Below are 19,822 nucleotides of genomic sequence, written 5' to 3'. Positions count from 1 at the left end.
TTGGTGAACCATTTACATGAAATCGGACGAAACTATATGTGGGAGCTATATAGAAATATGGACCGATTTTATCGAAACTTGGCAGACATAACTCTAGGCTCAATTCAGTACGTTGTGCAAAATTTCGGGCAAATCGAAAGATATATATGGATGTTGGTGCACAATTTACATGAAATCGGACGAAACTATTTATGGGAGCTATATCTAAATCTGGACTGATTTTCACGAAACTTGGCAGACATAACTCTAGGCTCAATTCAGTACGTTATGCCAAATTTCGTGCAAATCGAAAGATATATATGGATTTTGGTCACAATTTACATGAAATCGGACGAAACTATATATGGTAGCTATATCTAAATCTTGACCGATTTTCACGGAGCTTGGCAGACATCATTCTAGACCTAAATGATTAGGCTGTACCAAATTTCGTGCTAATCGAAAGATATATAGGGACTTTGGGGCCCCATTTACATTAAATCGGACGAAACTATATATGTGAGCTATATCTAAATCGGGACCGATTTTCATGAAACTTGGCAGACATCATTCTAGGCTCAATTCAGTACGTTATGCCAAATTTCGTGCAAATCGAAGGATATATAGGGACTTTGGGGCACCATTTACATGAAATCGGACGAAACTATATATGGGAACTATATCTAAATCTGGACCGATTTTCTTGAAACTGGGCAGACACCATTCTAGACTCAATTCAGTACGTTATGCCAAATTTCGTGCAAATCGAAAGATATATAGAGACTTTGGGGCACCATTTACATGAAATCGGACGAAACTATATATGGGAGCTATATCTAAATCTGGACCGATTTTCACGAAACTTGGCAGACATCACTCTAGGCTTAATTCAGTACGTTATGCCAAATTTCGTGCAAATCAAAAGATATATAGGGACTTTGGGGCACCATTTACATGAAATCGGACGAAACTATATATGGGAGCTATATCTAAATCTGGACCGATTTTCACGAAACTTGGCAGACATCATTCTAGACCTAAATGATTAGGCTGTACTAAATTTCGTGCAAATCGAAAGTTATATAGGGACTGTTTACATTAAATCGGTTAAATATATATATGGGAGCTATATCTAAATCTGAACCGATTTTTCCCAATTTCAATAGGGTTCGTCCTTGGGCCAAATAAGTGACCTATGCCAAATTTCATCCAATTCGGATCATAAATGCGACCTGTACTTTGTTTACAATTTAACATGGACAGACGGACGGACGGACGGACGGACGGACGGACGGACGGACGGACAGACGGACATGCATAAATCGACTCAGAAAGTGATTCTATGCATATTCTCAAAAGGAACCATGGGTCTATCTCGATTATTTTTGCCTGTTACAAACATATGCACAAAGACATAATACCCTGTACCACAGTGTGGTGAAGGGTATAAAAATGTTTTGTGTTCTATTAAAAACTAATGGAGTGAAGCTTTATTTAAAACACAAGTATACAATACAATATAGTATACAATTTTTAAGAAACCAGATATAGGTCTGTACACTTAAGTAAACTGTTTGTTTATTTATACTATATTAAAAATAAAATAAAAGCAAATTAAATAAACGAAAAAAAGGACTTCTGCCTAAAGGCAAAATCCGTTGAAAATGTTATTGTTTTGCAAGTTTCGAGGTACGATTCCACAAATATAGTCTCAAACGGCTCAAACGGAAAATGTCAAATGATTTCAATTTATTGATAATTATTTGACATAAAATTGAAAGATTAATTGTTTGGTGAGAAAAGGCCTGTACGATTTGGCTTCAAAACGATAAAACATACGATAAACGATATATCGTGTCCCGTGAAAAAGCCTTAACGCAATATAAAATTCTTAAAATTTCTTTAAATTCTTTACATCAATGTCTCAGAAGTTTGATAAATACAGAACGGAGCAATACATAAATATTAAAAAAACATAAAAAATGGTTAAAGATGCAAACATGTTTATTACTTCGTCTGTAGCTGTCACAAGTTCCGGATCACTTTTCGATTTTATTGCGATTATATTTTTTCTTTTTCAAGTGTACACAAAATATATCAGAGCAACAATAAATATAATTGCTTTACTGAATAACACGCTTTACTGAATAACCAAACTACAGTTGACACTCGAGTATGCGATATTTACAAAATTATATTAAATATAAAATTGTTTGTCTAATACATAAAACATACCCGCCAATATTATTTTGTAAATTAAATAAAATATATTTTTATAAACTGAAAAATTTCATCCATGAAAGGCTTTCCATTATTCATTATAAATCAAACAGGAACTATTTCAGATAATCGAGGTTCAACTGTATTTTCTTCTTAGTGCAGTTTCAGTCACGTTCAGTCTTGTGTATTTTGTTTCTCGTAACAAGGATGTTTTTGTATATTTAGGCTTCTAACGAACATTATTAAGGAAAAAGCTAGAAATAATGTTTAGAGAGATTTGACCAAACGTAAAAAGCAAAGCACAGCATGTCCATTTATTTATGAAGCCATCTCATTAACAATGTGAAACGGTTCATTCAGCCTATGAACATTCTCTATGTATAAACATTGTGGACGAAAAATTTCAATGTAGTTTCATAAGAAATAATGCAATTTAATGAAGATATTTCAAAACATGTATGCAACTTTTCATTCGACCAATGAACATCTTTTATGAAAATGGGTTATGAAAACCTTCATTAAAGTTTCATAAAAATGAAAGCAATTTTATGAAGCAATTTCATTTAACCTATGGAATATTGCATTCAACCAATGAAATTATTTTTATGATTTTTTTTTATGAAGCCTTCATAACACCTTCATTGGATCAATGCAACTTTTGCATTGGATCTATGAAGTTTCATTCTATTAATGAAAATTTTCATTGGATGAATGAAAAAATTCTTATGAAAATGTTTCATTGATCCAATGAAGCATTTTTCTCTCAGTGTACCACCTATCCTCGGACATCGACATAGTCAGACGTATCGAGCTGCTGCGACTACGTTGTCTAGGCCATATCGTGAGAATGGATGAGGATGTCGCAGCTAAAAAGGCATATAAAAGCCAGCCAACTGATGGATCACTTAGAAGGGGATGATCACGAATTCGATAATTAATATTTAGTAAAATTTTGACCATTTTGCGAGGGAGGTACCAGAATGAATCGATGGGATAGTCCGTTTACATTATATTATAAAATTTATTTTCAGTAAAATTTTAATTATTTTGTGGGAGAGAATGAGTGGACCGATAGTCCCAATCTTTGAACATAAAATAAATTTAGAAGAAATATTACGATGTGCAAAGTTTGGATGAAACCGGTTACTACCTTGGAGAGTTATCTTGCGCACCAACTATCCAGACAGACAAACGCAAATTTCTAAATCGACTCCAAATTGTCTGAAACAGGTTTGGCCAAAAGAAACATGGAGCCAAAAACCAATATTTCGATGAGACACATTTTTGCCTCAGTCACAAGGTAGAGGGTATAAAAATACCAAGAATAGGTCGGAACCTTTTATGTGAGGTTGACATAGCCCATTGGAAACACATAGACAATTTTGATATTTTGAGGATTTCAGACACGTATTGGCTGTAAGGTACCAATATTGGCCCATTATCAGGTGTAGTCCCCAAACGGTATTTCCCAAACGGTACTCCCAATTTTCAGTATTTTGAGGATTTGAATGTCCATCTAATGGGCGCTCGGACAAAATTAACGAATTTTGAACATGTTTTAAAATTTATTTGCTCAAAACTACACTTGTTTTTTTGGTCGACTTTCAAATTTTGCGGGATCCAACGAATGTTTGCTGGCGGAAGAAAAAATAAGTATGCATCTTTTGAGCATATGCGGTCGTATTTTCCATTAAGTCCATTTTTATACCCTACACAACTATTTTGTCAGGGTATTATAGCTTTGTGCAGCCCCAAATGTTTGTAACGTCGCGAAATATTGGTCCTTGACCCACCTTTAAGTATACCAATCGTCATATCTCTACTAGCTGAGTCGATCTATACATGTGTGTCCGTCCGTCCGTCCGTCTGTCCATTATAATTTGTAAACACGATACAGGCCGCAGTTATGGACCAATCTACACGTAGTATGGGTTCTGGCCATTGAAGACCCCTATTGTTTTTGGGAAAGATCGGTTAATATTTAGGCGATCAAATGGACCAAATACTAAATTTTTGTCGGATTTTCTGGTCGCTCCAGAGGCCGAAATATTGGCCCGAACATCGTAATTAGAAAGGCTGTTCTGAATATTAGTAATATTTGGAAAATATTTCAGTGTAAGGAAGAGGTGCGGTTGACCTCTAATCGGACAAGAGGGTTAAAATATCACGAAATATTGCCCACGCTCGTAATAAATATCCGCAGAAAGTTTGAGTTCCGTGGTACTTGTGTAGGGTCGGCCCCGTCCGATTATACTGCTCCGCTCACTGGTTTGGCTTGTAGGTAAAATCGTACTGAGCACATTTTTTGCTCACAAATGGAAAATGTTGTGTGGATGCTTTATCTAAAAATTGATTTATACTGGATCTACTCTAACAGCCTTACCTAAAATTACACTAGCTCGTTCGACGTTTTTCATCACAAAAGTAGAACATATGTATTTATACGAATGTTACCGAAATACGTCGACGTACGAATTTTCAAAGTTGAAAAAATTCAACTATGACAGAACTTAGTACTGTTTTTTTCTTTTGTTGAAAAAAGAAACAAAACATAAAGATTTTTTTTTCAGTAAGAATATGAAATATTTGAACACATTTCATAATTTCTTAATTTTATTTAGTTCGCTAAGAGAAATGGATTCGACGTATTTAGGCAATACGGCCGTACAAAACATTTTGCCATAGTGGGGAAGTTGAATATTTTTGTACGCTTCGTTAAATTTTAGGTAACGTTGTAAAATATGGAAAATCGAAAGGTATTGTTATATCGATGCGATGGATTTATACCTATTGTTTGAAATGATATTTGTTCCCTTTGAAAGCCCTAAACAATAAATTTTGATAAAATAGGCTGATAAACGTGGACCTATAAAGACTACTCCTATTTTTTTATAATAACGAATGAAAAACTTTAATGGAAAAGCTTTTTTGATTGCAGATTATGTTGGTTAACCGCCAATGATAAACTATTGCAAAGCTACCACTCCCCCATTAACATAACCACTTCTTTCTGTGGGCCCAAATGATTTGTAGTAACACACACACACATATACTCACATTGGGCAATTGGTGGTATTATTGACTTTTACTTTCATTGATTTGTATTTTTTTGGTAGTTTGTTTTTTTTTTATTTTTTTATTCAAACTTTATTGCATCTGTGCCATTAGACCATTGTGTTTTTGTTTGTTTGTGTATTTATTTTACTCTACAGGCATGACGAATGTAATCCATTTACCGAATTACGTGATTATCATTGAATGCAATAGATAGGTAAGCTTCCCATTCAAAAATTAGTTTGTTGGTATGGGGAATCTTCAGTGGATTCAACAAAATTAAATGCTCAAGAAAAAAATGAAGAAGATCTTGTAGCTGGCGGCGATAAATCATATCGCTGGCTTAACATGTAAAGGTAATAAGTCCATATTTTACAGGAGAGACAAAAACATACATTATTTTACTTATCACTACAAAACAACAACAAATGATATAATAGTAAATTTTTTTCTAGAAAAAAAATGGACTTATTGCCTTTACATGTTGAACGATATATTAATTATCCATAACTATTTTAGTTACTTGGCAGGTTGTGATGTCGTGCCAATTGAAGGTACTTCGAATACCTTCTTGCTGAAAATATTTAGCATAAATTAGGTTTAAAAATATTACATTTAATAATATGTGAGAAACATTTTTATTTTAAAAAAATTTTACTTAAAATACAAATTTTATATATTAATTCCATTATTTTTAGAGTATTTTAATAATTAATTAACCTAAGTACAAATATAAAAAAGAAATAGAATTTAACAAAAGCGTCTCTAATAAGTTATAACATGATGATGTGGTCGTTGTTGTCCACTGGAGGATGTTCTTACAAATGAATGCGATTTCTTAGCGTTCGGGTCGTTGACATCGAATTGATTAAATAATTCATCAAAATCATTGAATAGCTGTAAGAAGAAAAACAAAACAACACATTTTTGTTAGTAGAAAAAAATGATTTGATTGCATTTTATAGATTAGAACCTCATTAAACATGGATCTGTACCTATAAAAACATGGACCTATACTGAACCATTACAAGGTTTTCGAAATAGGATCGAAGGAGTTTTTTATTAGAGAGGTCTGCTTCACACATAAGGTTATCGCCTAGTCCCGGAATGAACATACTTCTCACAAAATATCAGACTCGAAAAATAATAATAATAATGAATTTTCGTTCCAGGACATACTAAAATTTTTTCCTATAGCAAAGAGGTTATTCTAAATCAAAATACCCGAGGCAAAGAAGACCGAAAGCAATAATAATTATCGATTTTCAGATATGGCAATATACTAGAAGTTCTCATTTTTATACCCTTCACCACACTGTGGTACAGGGTATTATATCTTGGTGCATATTTTTGTAACAGGCAAAAATAATAGAGATAGACCCATGGTTCCTTTCGAGAATATGCATAAAATCACTTTCTGAGTCGATTTATGCAAGTCCTTCTGTCCATGTTGAATTGTAAACAAAGTACACCTCGCACTTTATGATTGGAATTTTATGAAATTTGGCACAGCTAATTAATTTGGCCCAAGGACTAACCCTATTGAAATTGGGAAAAATCGGTTCAGATTTAGATATAGTTCCCATCAGGGACGTACATGGGGGCCCGGGCCCCCCATTTATGTTTGCAACAGTTTCATTTTGTACTACCGGCCCACCCCCCCGAAATTAAATTCTGTGTACGTTGCTGGTTCCCATATATATTGATTGATTCTAAATGCTTCACCAAATTCCCTATATATTTTTCGATTTGCACGAAATTAGGCATAGTGTACTGAATTAAGTCTAGCATGATGTGTGTTAAGTTTCTTGAAAATCGGTTTAGCTCCCATATATATATTTTCGTCCGATTTATTGTGAATGGTGCACCATAGTCCATATATATCCTTCGATTTGCACGAAATTTGGCATAGCGTACTGGATTAAGTCCAAAATAATGTATGCTAAGTTTCATGAAAATCGATTCCTTTTTAGATATAGCTCCCACACATATATTTTCGTCTGATTTTAGGTAAATGATGCATCAAACTCATAATGTTTATCCGATTGACTCGAAATTTTGCAAAACGTATCAAATTGAGACTAGAATGACGTTATGGTGTTCTGTTGAAGTGGTAAAGGGTACCATATAGTCGTTCAGGACCTTAATATGGGGCTACATTGTTTGATAATCGGTTGTAAAACTGGGCTAGGAATTTCAAGATATGGCAAACTGAGCTAGGAACTTCAATATATGACAAAAGTAAGCGGTACCTTTGTAAAGGAGCTATAACAACATGAACCTATAGTGGAGATTTTCTTGAAAAAATAGGTCTTCTAATGGTAGAATATTACAAGGTTCTCGAAATAGAAGTGAATAAGTTTTTTTTTTGTCATAGAAAGGACTGCTGCGCACAGAAGCTTATCACCTAGTCCCGGAATGAACATTATTCTTACAAAATATTAGACTAAAAAATAAAAGTTTTTTCCTCGTAGAAAAATACAAGTTTTACGAAGTAGAGGATTTTTATTATATAAGTTCAGACAGCTTTAGTATCATTAAATATCAGAAAGTAGTGATTTACATTGAAGAATACGCCCCACTACAATTTTTTTCGTATGGCAAAGGCATTCTTTTAATTGAATACCCGAACCAAAGAAGACCGAAAGCAATAATTATTATCCAATTTCAGATTTGGCAGGATAATAGAAGTTCTCCTTTTTCTCATTGAAAAAAAATAGAAGGAACTTATTTTTTTTTTCATTTTTTTCTTTGAGGACCAACAGATCTTCCTCCCTTTGTAGATCAGACAGTTTCAGATCAGAAAGTAGTAGACAAGCATTTTGGTGACTACATAGGTGAACATATCAAAAGCGTCTGCGTAGAAGAATTTCAGAAAGTATTCTTTCCATAGAGTATCAACAGGGATTCCCAAAGAAGTTTAGAAGGTTTTCTAAAATAATTATTTTTATTGAATACGAGCATATATTTAAACATGTCTAAAGCTAATCAACATACACACCGATAATGGCCATGTCTCAACACAACACCAATTCTCATCGCAACACAAATATAGTTCTATACTAATTTTGGTACAATTTATTATCTTTCGTACTCTTGTAGTAGCATTAGGGATTCTTAAAAGCCAAAACATTGATATAGGTAATTTTTGATAGAGATCTATAAATGTTTTGACATGTCCATCCTATAAAAAGGTTATTTTCCATTTTCGATATTTTGGAGGTTTAGGCTCATTGTTCGATAGAGATCTATAACTGTTTTGACATGTCTACCTGTATAAAGGTTCTGTTTCATTTTCGATATTTTGGAGGTTTTAGCCTCATTTAGGTCCATATTTTTATTAAGCCTCCGGGCAAAGATCCGCCTTAATTTTTGTTATTTTCAAGTTCCTAGTACAGTTTTCCCATACTGAGTGTCTGTAATTTAATATTAAAATTGAATGGAGCATAAACAACATATGGACATATAAATGACAATGACATAGTTCTCATATAAATGTCCAGGTCGATATAAGGAATTGAATACAAAAATATGTATAAAAGGGAGGGTATACAAATTTAGACCCTTGTACATGTTCGTTTTTTTAATCCAAAATTAATTCAACTTTACATAACCCAATAACCCCTTTCAATATTTGGAAAAATTGGCAGTATATAAATATTGCTCTAAAAATGTTACAATATCGAAATATTATCGTTCTATTTATAAGGAAACGAAAAAAATTTCTTCTCATATACCTACTTCATTCGTAAATACTATTTGCACAATTTCTAGCTTACATGACTCTGGCTTGACAACGTATAATCGGGTAAGTAATTTTTGGGGCCACCACCGCTGACACCATGCTGTACCACCGAACCTTTTCCAGTTATCGGTGACAATGGCGAATTCAAAATATTCACATTTTGATAGGATTTTGCTTTACCCAAAGATTTGTTGCCACCGAACGGAGAGACATTTTGGAATTGTGCTGCAAATAGAGTAATATTAAAAATTAAAATAAAAAAAAAAAACAAATCCAACTCCAGCTTACATTTATCCTTGGGCTGAAATTTAACTTGATTCAGTAGTGGGTTGTGAATGCGAAATGGACTGTAGACGGGAAGAGTTACACTATCGGGTGACAATGTGTTCTTTTGTCCGTGAATCTGGGGATACAAATAGGTCGTGTCTATCGATGGTAGTTCTTGATAATGATAACGCCCTTCTTGTGGTATATAGCGGCCGTCAGAACTCAATGCAATGCGAAACACTTTGCGTGAGGGGCGATTGAAGAAGGGATATACCTTGAGGATGGAAGAGAGAAATATAGAAATGAAAGAAAAAAATATCAAATGTATTTTTACTTGTTGGTTGCGTTGTTCTGGCAGTATGCCATCCGGTACTGCGATACCATCCTTTTGTAGTTGATTTAGAAATAGTCGATCCGTTTCAAATGCTGTATCTGGTATCCTTCCACCGGCATGTGGTAAGACCTGTTCACGATAGATTTGTCGTTTCTGGAAGGAAACAAAAAACACACACCATTAAAAAATATCGCATTAAATTAATCTTGTAATAAAAATGTATTTGCAGAATTGTTATTAGACTAAATAAAGAGTCTGTTGTATTGTTCCCTAAAATAAAAATAATTGAATGAAAGAAAGAAGAAATGAAATAATAGCCGAATGACAGCCGATAGACACGAGCCACGCCATTTTGTCATACAACAATCCGAAGCAACTATCTCCTACATATTTGGTTGTCTTGGAACTGCTTCTGCTACACTGCCATAAAGAAAGCGAGATTAACCCGACAGAACCCGAGAAAGATGACTCACATACAAAGAAGATGACCGCTGATACGGATCACGAACACGAGGAAGAAATCAGCAAACGGTCCAACTGGCAAGATGAAGAAAGAGTTCAATAAAGAGAAAGATATAATAAAATGATTCTGGATCTCTTGCTGCAGAGTGAGCAGCGTAACATCTGAGAATTCGATGAAGAACGTCTGGGAAATATGAAAAAAGGAGATGGCAGTAGAACCGCCATCTTAGAAAAATATGCAAGAAAGCTCTACTGAGACCAGCTCTGCAAACAATCCATCCGGCAAAAGGAAGAAAGAGCTCCACAAAAAGAGATCAAAGATCAGGTTAAAAATATGTTGATTCCCTATGTATCGTCAACCTACACCGAAGTCGTCAAGAAGGAAATCCAGGTATAGTTGGCGAGGAAAACAGACATTTTTCAACTACAAACTTGTAAGGAAGTAGTAAAGTCGGAACCTTCGCCATGTTGGGTATATTCAATAGATGCATCCTAACAGACGTCACACTTTTGAAATACCATTAACATGACAATTAGCATGAAGTCGGTCTAAAATATAATACATATGGACTATGTATGCATTTCAACTACACCCAATTACGCCCTTCTATGCTCAATTTTGTACGTTTTGGGTCTTTGAAGCATAATTTAATAAAATCGGACGAAAATATATATGGATGCTATATCTAAATCTGAACCGATTTTAACGAAACTTGCGACACGTTATCTATACTAACTTCAGTACGTTTTGCAAAATTTTGTGCCAATCGGCTTAGCGTTGCGTTTTTGGTGCACGCTTAACTTAAAATCGGATCGGAATCGGAAATATATATGGGAGCTATATCTAACACTGAACCGATAACAACAAAACACGACACACACTAGGCTATACGGCAATCGGCCTAACATTGGTTGTTTGGTGCACCATATATATATATATATATATATATGGGCGCTATATCTAAATCTGAACCGATTTTATCCAAATGCAATAGGGTTCGTCCTTGTTCCAAACATTTGGGTTGTACCAAATTTTATCCAATTCGAATCATAAATGCGTACAGGTCGAATTTGATTTACTATTTAAAATGGACTGACAGAGCTACGGACATGAATACATCGATTCAGAAAGTGATTCTATGCATATTCTCAAAATGAATCATTTGTCTATCTCATTTCCTTTTGCCTGTTACAAACCCTGTACCTCAGGGTGATGAAGGGTGTAATTACGACTATACTAAAACCAGTGAGCGGAGCAGTATAGTCGGACGGGTCCGACCATACGATACCCTACACAACTACCACAGAACTCTTACTTTCGGACGGGTCCGACCATACGATACCCTACATAACTACCACAGAACTCTTACTTTCTGCGGATGTGTATTTCTAGCCTCGGTAATATTTCGTGATATTTGCACCCTTTTGACCGATAAGAGATCAACAGCACCTCTTCCTTACACTGACATATTTTCCGAATTTTACTAATATCCGGTAAAGCCCTTCTAATTCTCCCTCATCGTGGGTACTGTTGTGAAGTTCGGCTTATAATTGTGTCCTATATATCGACTCGAAAATATACAAAAAATTTAAGTTTTCGGTCTTCATCCAAAAATTATTATCTGAGCATCACCGAAAATTATAGGGGTTGTCCATATTTATGTGGCCATAACTGGAACCTAATGGAACACTTCAAAGCGATCAGCGTTATATTTCCACCCACTAGTGTTATATTTCCACCCACTATCAACTTCTCGGGTCTATATCCGTCAGGGGTTAATATATACGCTATAGAATACAAATTTTATAATTTTTCACACAAAAGTCAGGGTCCTTTTGACCCGCTAAATATTGACCGATCTTTATCAAAACATGCATGTTTATTCTTTGGCCCGATCCCCTTGTCCATGTAAAATTTGGCGGTGTTTGGTCCATAATTGCGGCCTCTAGAGCGACCAGAAAATCAGACAAAAATTAAGTATTTGGTCCATTTCATCCCCTAAACATCAACCGATCAATAGGGGTCTTCATTGGCCAGAACCCATCTTACATGCAAAATTTCGTGAAGATTGGTCCATAACTGTGGCTAGTCGAGATATGACGATCGGTATACTTAGGTGGGTCTAGGACCAATATTTCGCGGCGTTACAAACTCTTGGGGCTGCACAAAGCTATAATACCCTGACAACACAGTTGTGTAGGGTATAAATATTCTGGTGAGAAGTTTTTTTATTCGTCTGGTATATCGAACGTCAAATTACAGCCACATCGGTGAAGCTATTCCCCTATATAAATGACATAGACGTGTGTTTATAGTAAATATTTCAGATGTAAACTCTACAATATATACGAAATCTATTAGTGCACAAATACAGAAGGTTTCATATGCAAGGATCAAATTAAAGAGGAAAAGGATGATGAAAACAATCGAATTTTGATTTCTTGTCTTTGAGGACTCTATGAAAAATATTATAAGAGACATTTCTGTTGAATGCTTAGAGGTCTGTTCATATAAATATGAACATGCTCGGCATCATTCTGTATTTATTTAGGACCACTTCACATTTATACATTTCATAAATGATGTTCAAGTTGTTTTATGCTAAAGGGCTAAGCAGAATGCTCGCGTTGACCCATCCGTTGCGTTATGTGTTATCGAAAATACAACAACCACAAGGAAACGATAACACAAACGCTCGAATTTGTTGTGCGCTGCGCTTCGGAGTTAAATATATTTTAACTTTTTGCCTGCGTTAACGCGATAACAAAAAACGCTCAACGCGAACATTCTGTTTACTGTGAGATCGGTTGAAGTGCTACATAAATTGAAATTAAAATAAATAAATTTTAACTGATAAATTTTAACTGTAACTGATAATTTATTTATTGGCCGGAGTGGACTTTTTATGTTTCAAAGCCCTTGTTAAGAAATTAAATTGTTAATTTATTTGTTTAAATAGCAAAGTGAAATGTCACAACATGAAAAATCAAGAAGTGAAGACAGTAAAATGATCGCCTATGAAACTAAAAAGTCACATGAAGTCTGTGTAGCATCGTCTGTAACTTCTAGTGTTAACTGAGTAACTTCTAGTGTTAACGAAGAGGATCCTTCCAAGTAGTATCGCGGACGTGGTACAACTCTTCCCGTGAACTTTATAATTTTCGATAAGAAAGCGATTGTCGCAGGCGATGCTATTACCGAATTCGTGTGACTTTTTAGTTACTTTGACGATTGAAAATGCTTGCAGGGTAATAAAGAATAAATAGAAGTCCACACACAAAGATATTGGTGCGCACATTTGATGTAAAATAATGAACGCAAGCCCCATGTGCAGTCTGAGAATTGATAGATGTTATGTGTAAAAGATTAAGTCAAAATATTTCATAAATAATTTAGAAATGAAACTACAATCGAACAATAAGTTTAGTTTCAATATCTCATTCTAACAAGGTCAATAAATCACAATATATATATATATATATTATACAAACTTAAGCACAAACTCACGCTACCTGTTCCACAATGTATGAAGGGTATAACAAAAATTACAGGGAAAGGTGAAACTGTTTAGCCTCCAGATTAATTTAATTGATGATTTGTATGAGGAATTAAAATGTTCTCATAAAATTATTTACCTTGATCTTGATTTTAATTAAATTTTAAACAGCAAATAAATTTATTTTGTAGACGTCTTGCTGCGATTTTAATCGATGTTTCAAACTTTTTAATCATACACATTAATTTGTTTATTGATGTTATTAATGAAGTGAATGAATTATTATTTGATTAATTTTTATTACGTTTAGAAATGTCAATGTCAACGACTATTAAAAAATGTCCCAAATTACAGACATTCAGTTTGAAAAAGTGGGGTAGGAGCTTCATATTTGTGTGTTTTACTCTGCAATACCCCGGAAGGGATAACAAGGTATGTGGGCAACGCTAAAAATTGGAACAATATTGATCATTTTTAATCGGAACATTTTCTACCCAGTGTGAACCCAAAATGACAAATTACAAGCAATTAGGTTGAAACCAGTGATACGATACCCTACACAACTACCACGGAACTCTAACTTTTTGCGGATGTTTATTCCGAGCCTGGCCAATATTTCGTGATATTGTCATTTTTCAAGTCAGGGATCATTTGACCCGCTAAATATTAACCGACTTCTCCAAGTAAAAATTCGCGATGTTTGGGCCATAATTGCGGCCTCAGAAGCTACCAGAAAAATTAAGTATTTGGTCCATTTCATCCCTGAAATATTAACCGATCTTTACCAAAAAATAGGGGTCTTCATTAGCCAGAACCCATCCTACATGCAAAATTTCGTGAATATTGGTCCATAACTGTATCGTGTTTACAGCTAGTCGATATATGGCTAGTCGATATATGGCGACAATATAGTTGTGTGGGTATAAAAACATGCCCAAATGTTTCAAAATATCGAATATTAGGAGGCTACCGTTCCATTTTCAATACCAATCATCCTAGAAGTAGTACCAATGTATGTGAAAAATGTTCAAGTTCAGATTTAGATATAGTTCTTGTATATATCTTCGTCCCATTTCAAGTAAGTGGTGTACAAAATGCTCAACGTTTGTTCGATTGATACGGAATGTAAAATGTTAACTTGTTATGTTAACCTTGCGAATTATTGGCCTATTTATTGGTATATACAATACTAAATATTGTATTCAGGCTATCACCTGTAGTAATAGCCATAGCTGTGCAAATGTTAGCCTCAGTGACAGGTATAAAAACTAAACGATTTATACATATTTAAGTTTTTATTATATTATTTTTTAATTCCATTCTTTATATAGAAATTATTTATAAAGGAGAAGGTACACTTTTGTAATGCTGATAAAAACCACACTTTAAATTTATTGAAAAAAAAAACATTTTTGTAATCTTTGAAATGTTTTTGATGTGGTTCTTAGACCACAAAATCTATTGATTTCATTCAACAAAGAAATATCTTGTATTAATACAAGAAGATGACTTGAAAACCACAATTGGTTCAGCTAAAATATTAAGAATATAGAAGACATGCATAGGTGCATGAGAACAAAATAATTTGGTAAGATATGTCTTAATGACAAAAGAATCAATTTCATAGTATTTTGACATGAAAAATAGTCCGATACTTGCAAGTTATTTAAAATTATAACTTATTTTTATTTTTTTGATTTAATTCGAATCTACGCTAATTCAAGAATGTCCCTACAAAATTTCAAGTGAAAATCTCAAGAACCCTTGAAGCTATAGCCGCTTTATTGTATCCGCATCAAGTGACGGCTAAAGGGTTTCTCAAACTTTAAACGCGTTTTTCTCTTTTGCGATTGGCGGGCACGATAACTCAAAAACTAATAATCCAATCGGTTCCAAATTTTCGCCCATGTGCTGCATTTCGAGTTTGCTTGAATGTGAAACATTTTCCCATATTTGGTGTGCTCCATTCCAAATTCCCAAAAAAATATTGGGAATATAATTCGAGCACATATAGCCTTGCGGATTGAAAACGAAAATAGATCGTACGTGTTTTTCTGAGCACGTACAAGTTGAAAAAGAACGCTGAAGTAATATGTAACGTGTTTTTACAATATTTATTTAAAAAATACAGTATTTACATTAGTTTTTATAGTAAAATTAAAGAAAATAAAAAGAGCTCCTTTTATCAAAAACAGCGCGTAACATTTTTGAGATCAATCTGGCAACTCAACCACCATATGATCAAAATAAAAATAGAATCTATAAAAAAATCTACTTTTACTTTTTTAATAATGTTTCTTGCAGATGTGTGCACTTAATTATATCGATATTGACAAGATCCATGCTCCACTTGTTTATGGGGCGTCATCAAAAATGTTTCTAAAGCGTAACCTCTGTCTCCTAGAAGCCAACTATTTTGCATACCATTTCCTCTTTTGTTAATGCTGCCTAGCTGCACTCATATCTGGATCATGGCTGGATCCTGGTTTGCAGCTGTCCACAGCTTGCACACACTTTGTCTTCCAGGACTTTCATTACTCTCCACAATATTTTACATATTGTTGTGCGATCAACACTTATATTTAAATCATTTGCCACTACCCTCTGAAACCCACCAACAGCCAGAAATCTTAAGGTATCTGCTAACTGCAGGCTTTCGGGAATGGTACCCTTGTGTATGAAAGGACCATCTTCTCTCAAAATATCCATAAATGCTTATTTTAACACGTTCCAGTATCATTAGACTTTTTCTGGTAGAAACCAGGGCAATTAATAAGCCAGCAGGCATATTTTTTCTTTATTTTCCTTTTAACAAAGTGCAAATTCCAATGAAACATATGTTTTTTTATTGAACACATTTCGTAACATATTGAACACAGCTATTCTTTCGAGCCGCAATTTCGCTCGAAATTGAGCACACCATTTTGCACAACATGGGAATTTAAAAAAGTATGGGAATTCAAAAACTCTCGGAACATGTCACATGGGCGTTTGACACGTTTCTCTGGGAGTGTATAGTTCTCGTATGAACTAGGATAAAGCCAATCGGAGAAGAACTTCCTTATTTTTTAACTTAGTTTGTGGTAAAAAATATGCGATTTTCCCAAAAAAAAAAAAAAAAAATTTTCAAAGTTCCGACATTTTGTTAATTGTTGTGCGAAGTCAATAATCCTAGTTCATACCAGAGCCAGACATGTACTCTTTCTAACACCGTTGGAATTTTCGGATTCCGATGTTCCAGTGAGGAGTTATCATGCCCGCCATCAAAAATAAGGACTTTTCTTTGATCATTATAACAAATGCCACATAATCGAAAGACTTAAGCAACATACTTTATAAACACAAGTATAATAAAACAATAAAATGCAATTTTTTGAAACTGAGAATGGGGGATCCACTTAATGCATTTTATACAGTGATGACAAGTCAAGTCATAGCACAGTTATTATGAATATTTTCATAGACATTTCTTTTCTTCCATTTCTTCATATATTTATATCCTGTTTACAGTTAATTGTTTTATAACATGTTGTTGTTAATTTGTAATGTTTGAATTGTCCAAAAAAAAAAAAAAAAAACTAAGTATATTTTAATAGAATGAATGATAATGAATATCTGTCGCTATATTCGCGGATACTTTAAATAGCACACGCCATAAGATATTTAAAAAACAACATATTTTGATTAAAACATACACTTTTATTAGGAAAACCAGTAAGGAAAGTAGTAAAGTCGGACGAGGCCGACTATATGATACCCTTCACCACTTTGGGTATATTCAACAGATGAATCCGAACAGACATCGTATTTTTGAAGGACCATTAACATGAAAATGCATACATAAAAATGTCATTCTGCAACCTATACTAAATTTCTCATTTGGTCAGATATAGAGGTGCTTCTTACAATGGGACAAAATTATGTAAATCAATTTAAACAAATATCAATCCGGGTGTCCGATTGCATAAACATGAGTAGTTTGGTGCACCATTTACTACAAATCGGACCAAAATACATATAAAAGCTATATCGACTTCTAAACCGATTTCATCGAAACTTGTCACAGGTTAAGTTATACTAATTTCGGTATGTTTTGTGCATATCGGTTACATTTTAAGTTCTTTGTACATCATGTACTAAAAATCGGACCCACCTTGGTGCAGCATTTATATCCAAATTCTACGTTATAATAACTTCAGTACATTGTGTACAATTTGTGTCAATTTTGTGTAAAATCGGACGAAAATATATATATGTAGATGTTCATGGTATGATGTATATTCATAGTATGTGTATGTTCATGATACAAAATTGTGTGGCTATCGGACAATATTTGGGTCTTTAGTGCACAATTTACATAAAATCGGAAGAAAACATTTATAGGAGCTACATCAAAATCTGAAGAGATTTTCACGGAACTAAGCACACATCATTCTACACTTAATTCATTATGCTATGCCAAATTTCGTGCAAATTGAATGATATATATTGACTTTGGTGCTCCATTTACTTTATGGGCGCTATATCTAAATCTGAACCGATTTTCAGGAAACTTAACACACAAAGATATATAGGGACTTTGGTACACCATTTACATTAAATCGTACGAAAATATATATGAGAGCTATATCTAAATCTGGACCGATTTTCAGGAAACTTAACACACATCATTCAAGACCTAATTCATTACGCTGTGAAAAATTTCGTGCAAATCGAAAGATATATAAGGACTTTGGTACACCATTTACATTAAATCGGAGGAAAATATATGTGGGAGCTATATCTAAATCTGAACCAATTTTCAGGAAACCTCACATACATTAGTCTAGACCCAATTCAGTATCCTATGCCGAATTTCGCGCAAATCGAAAGATATATATATTGACTTTGGTGCTCCATTTACATTATGAGCGCTATATCTAAATCTGAAACTTAACACACATTATTCTTGACCAGACATTGCTATTACATCTGGATTGATGTTTGGTAATGCCGATGGGATATATCAGTTCACATTTAGCTATAGCCCCCATATCATATTTTCAATGCATTGGGCACGTTTTTCATCCAAATTGTCTGAAATTTCGTATTTAGGGTTTTTATTGTCTACCACGTATCCGTATCAAGTTGCGAGATAGCCCTGTATCCCCCTATATTCGGAATATTTGAGATTTTGGGCATGTTTTTTAACTGACTTGGGGTGTATTTTTTAACTTGTACCAAAAATTATCAATATCGACCCGTGTTTTGGTAGCCTTCATATAACTGCAACCCATTCATAGATATTTTGTTCTTACATCTTTTTCAAGCAGATTTTTATTGGCTCATTAAAAACCTAATAATCTTGTCTTTACCAAAACACAAAAAATGCACCCCCAGTTTTCGGTTTTAAAAACGCGAGAGCGTTTTTCTGCACTTTAATGTGTTTATAATTTTGGCGGGTACGATGACTCAAAAACTTTTAATTCAATCGGTTACAAAGGTCTATTCAAGACGTAGGTTTTTATAAAATATTTTTTATAAAGGGGGGGGGGGGGGGGGGGGGGTGGTGGTATTCCCCTTAAGGCTGATTTTGATTTGAAAGAGAAGAAAGATTTTTTTCCGATTTCGACTGAAATCCTCAAAAGTATTACAAATTATTTTCCCTAGTCTACCCTATATTTTAGATTAATTGAAATTTAATTGATTGGTGAAATTATTGTTTTAATTCGCTCTGAGGTGTTAAAAAATTAAATACCTAAATTTGTAAAACAATTTCCAAATAGTAATTAAAACAAAACAAAAGAGTTGAAAAAAATGAAACAAATCACTTACTTTGGGATTGTGTTCGAGTGCGGCGCCATGTGTCGATGTTGCTGCTGCCAACGAAGTGCTGATGGCCAACAATTTAAAAAGATAAAACAACATTTTCAAAATAGTTTCTTGTTGTGGTTGTTGTCGTCGTCGCGGCTGCGATATATGGTTAACGAGTAAATGATTGAATAAAAAAAGAATACCAACTATTTATTTTTTTATGTTTCAATTGCACGTCTATTTTTTTGGGATGTTGTTTACAATTCACACAAAAATGACATTTGTTCAATACGATCCGATCCGATCAGTAATTAACAATGGCAATAATTCCAATTTCAATTAATAATGACGGCAAAGTGTGGTGGTGGAGTTGATAACAATGATGTTGCTGCCACTGCAGCTGTTGCTTTGGTGGCTGGTATTGGAGGTAATCTTCTTTAATGAAGTGACCGCGCGTGTGATCGGAGTTGT

General features: G+C 34.1%; 1 protein-coding gene across 1 annotated transcript in view; it reads right to left on the bottom strand.

Moving 5' to 3' along the window:
* Positions 1 to 19,499, bottom strand: part of LOC133331211 (uncharacterized) — a 32,488-nt gene extending 12,989 nt beyond the window's left edge. The window contains exons 1-5 of the mRNA XM_061539613.1: positions 19,373 to 19,499; positions 9,600 to 9,752; positions 9,287 to 9,539; positions 9,033 to 9,223; positions 6,076 to 6,150 (exon numbers count right to left, since the gene is read on the bottom strand). Coding sequence (XP_061395597.1) covers positions 6,076 to 6,150; positions 9,033 to 9,223; positions 9,287 to 9,539; positions 9,600 to 9,752; positions 19,373 to 19,465 — 765 coding nt within the window. The 5' untranslated portion in view covers positions 19,466 to 19,499. The remainder of the gene's footprint in view (positions 1 to 6,075; positions 6,151 to 9,032; positions 9,224 to 9,286; positions 9,540 to 9,599; positions 9,753 to 19,372) is intronic.
* Positions 19,500 to 19,822: the final 323 nt, after the last annotated feature.

The sequence above is a fragment of the Musca vetustissima genome, unplaced genomic scaffold (assembly GCF_032173495.1).
Source record: "Musca vetustissima isolate MV318-11 ecotype Yass unplaced genomic scaffold, APGP_CSIRO_Mvet_v1 utg42988, whole genome shotgun sequence".
NCBI lineage: Eukaryota > Metazoa > Arthropoda > Insecta > Diptera > Muscidae > Musca > Musca vetustissima.
Note: the sequence above shows the minus strand (reverse complement) of the source record. Positions and strands in the feature narration are given on the sequence as shown.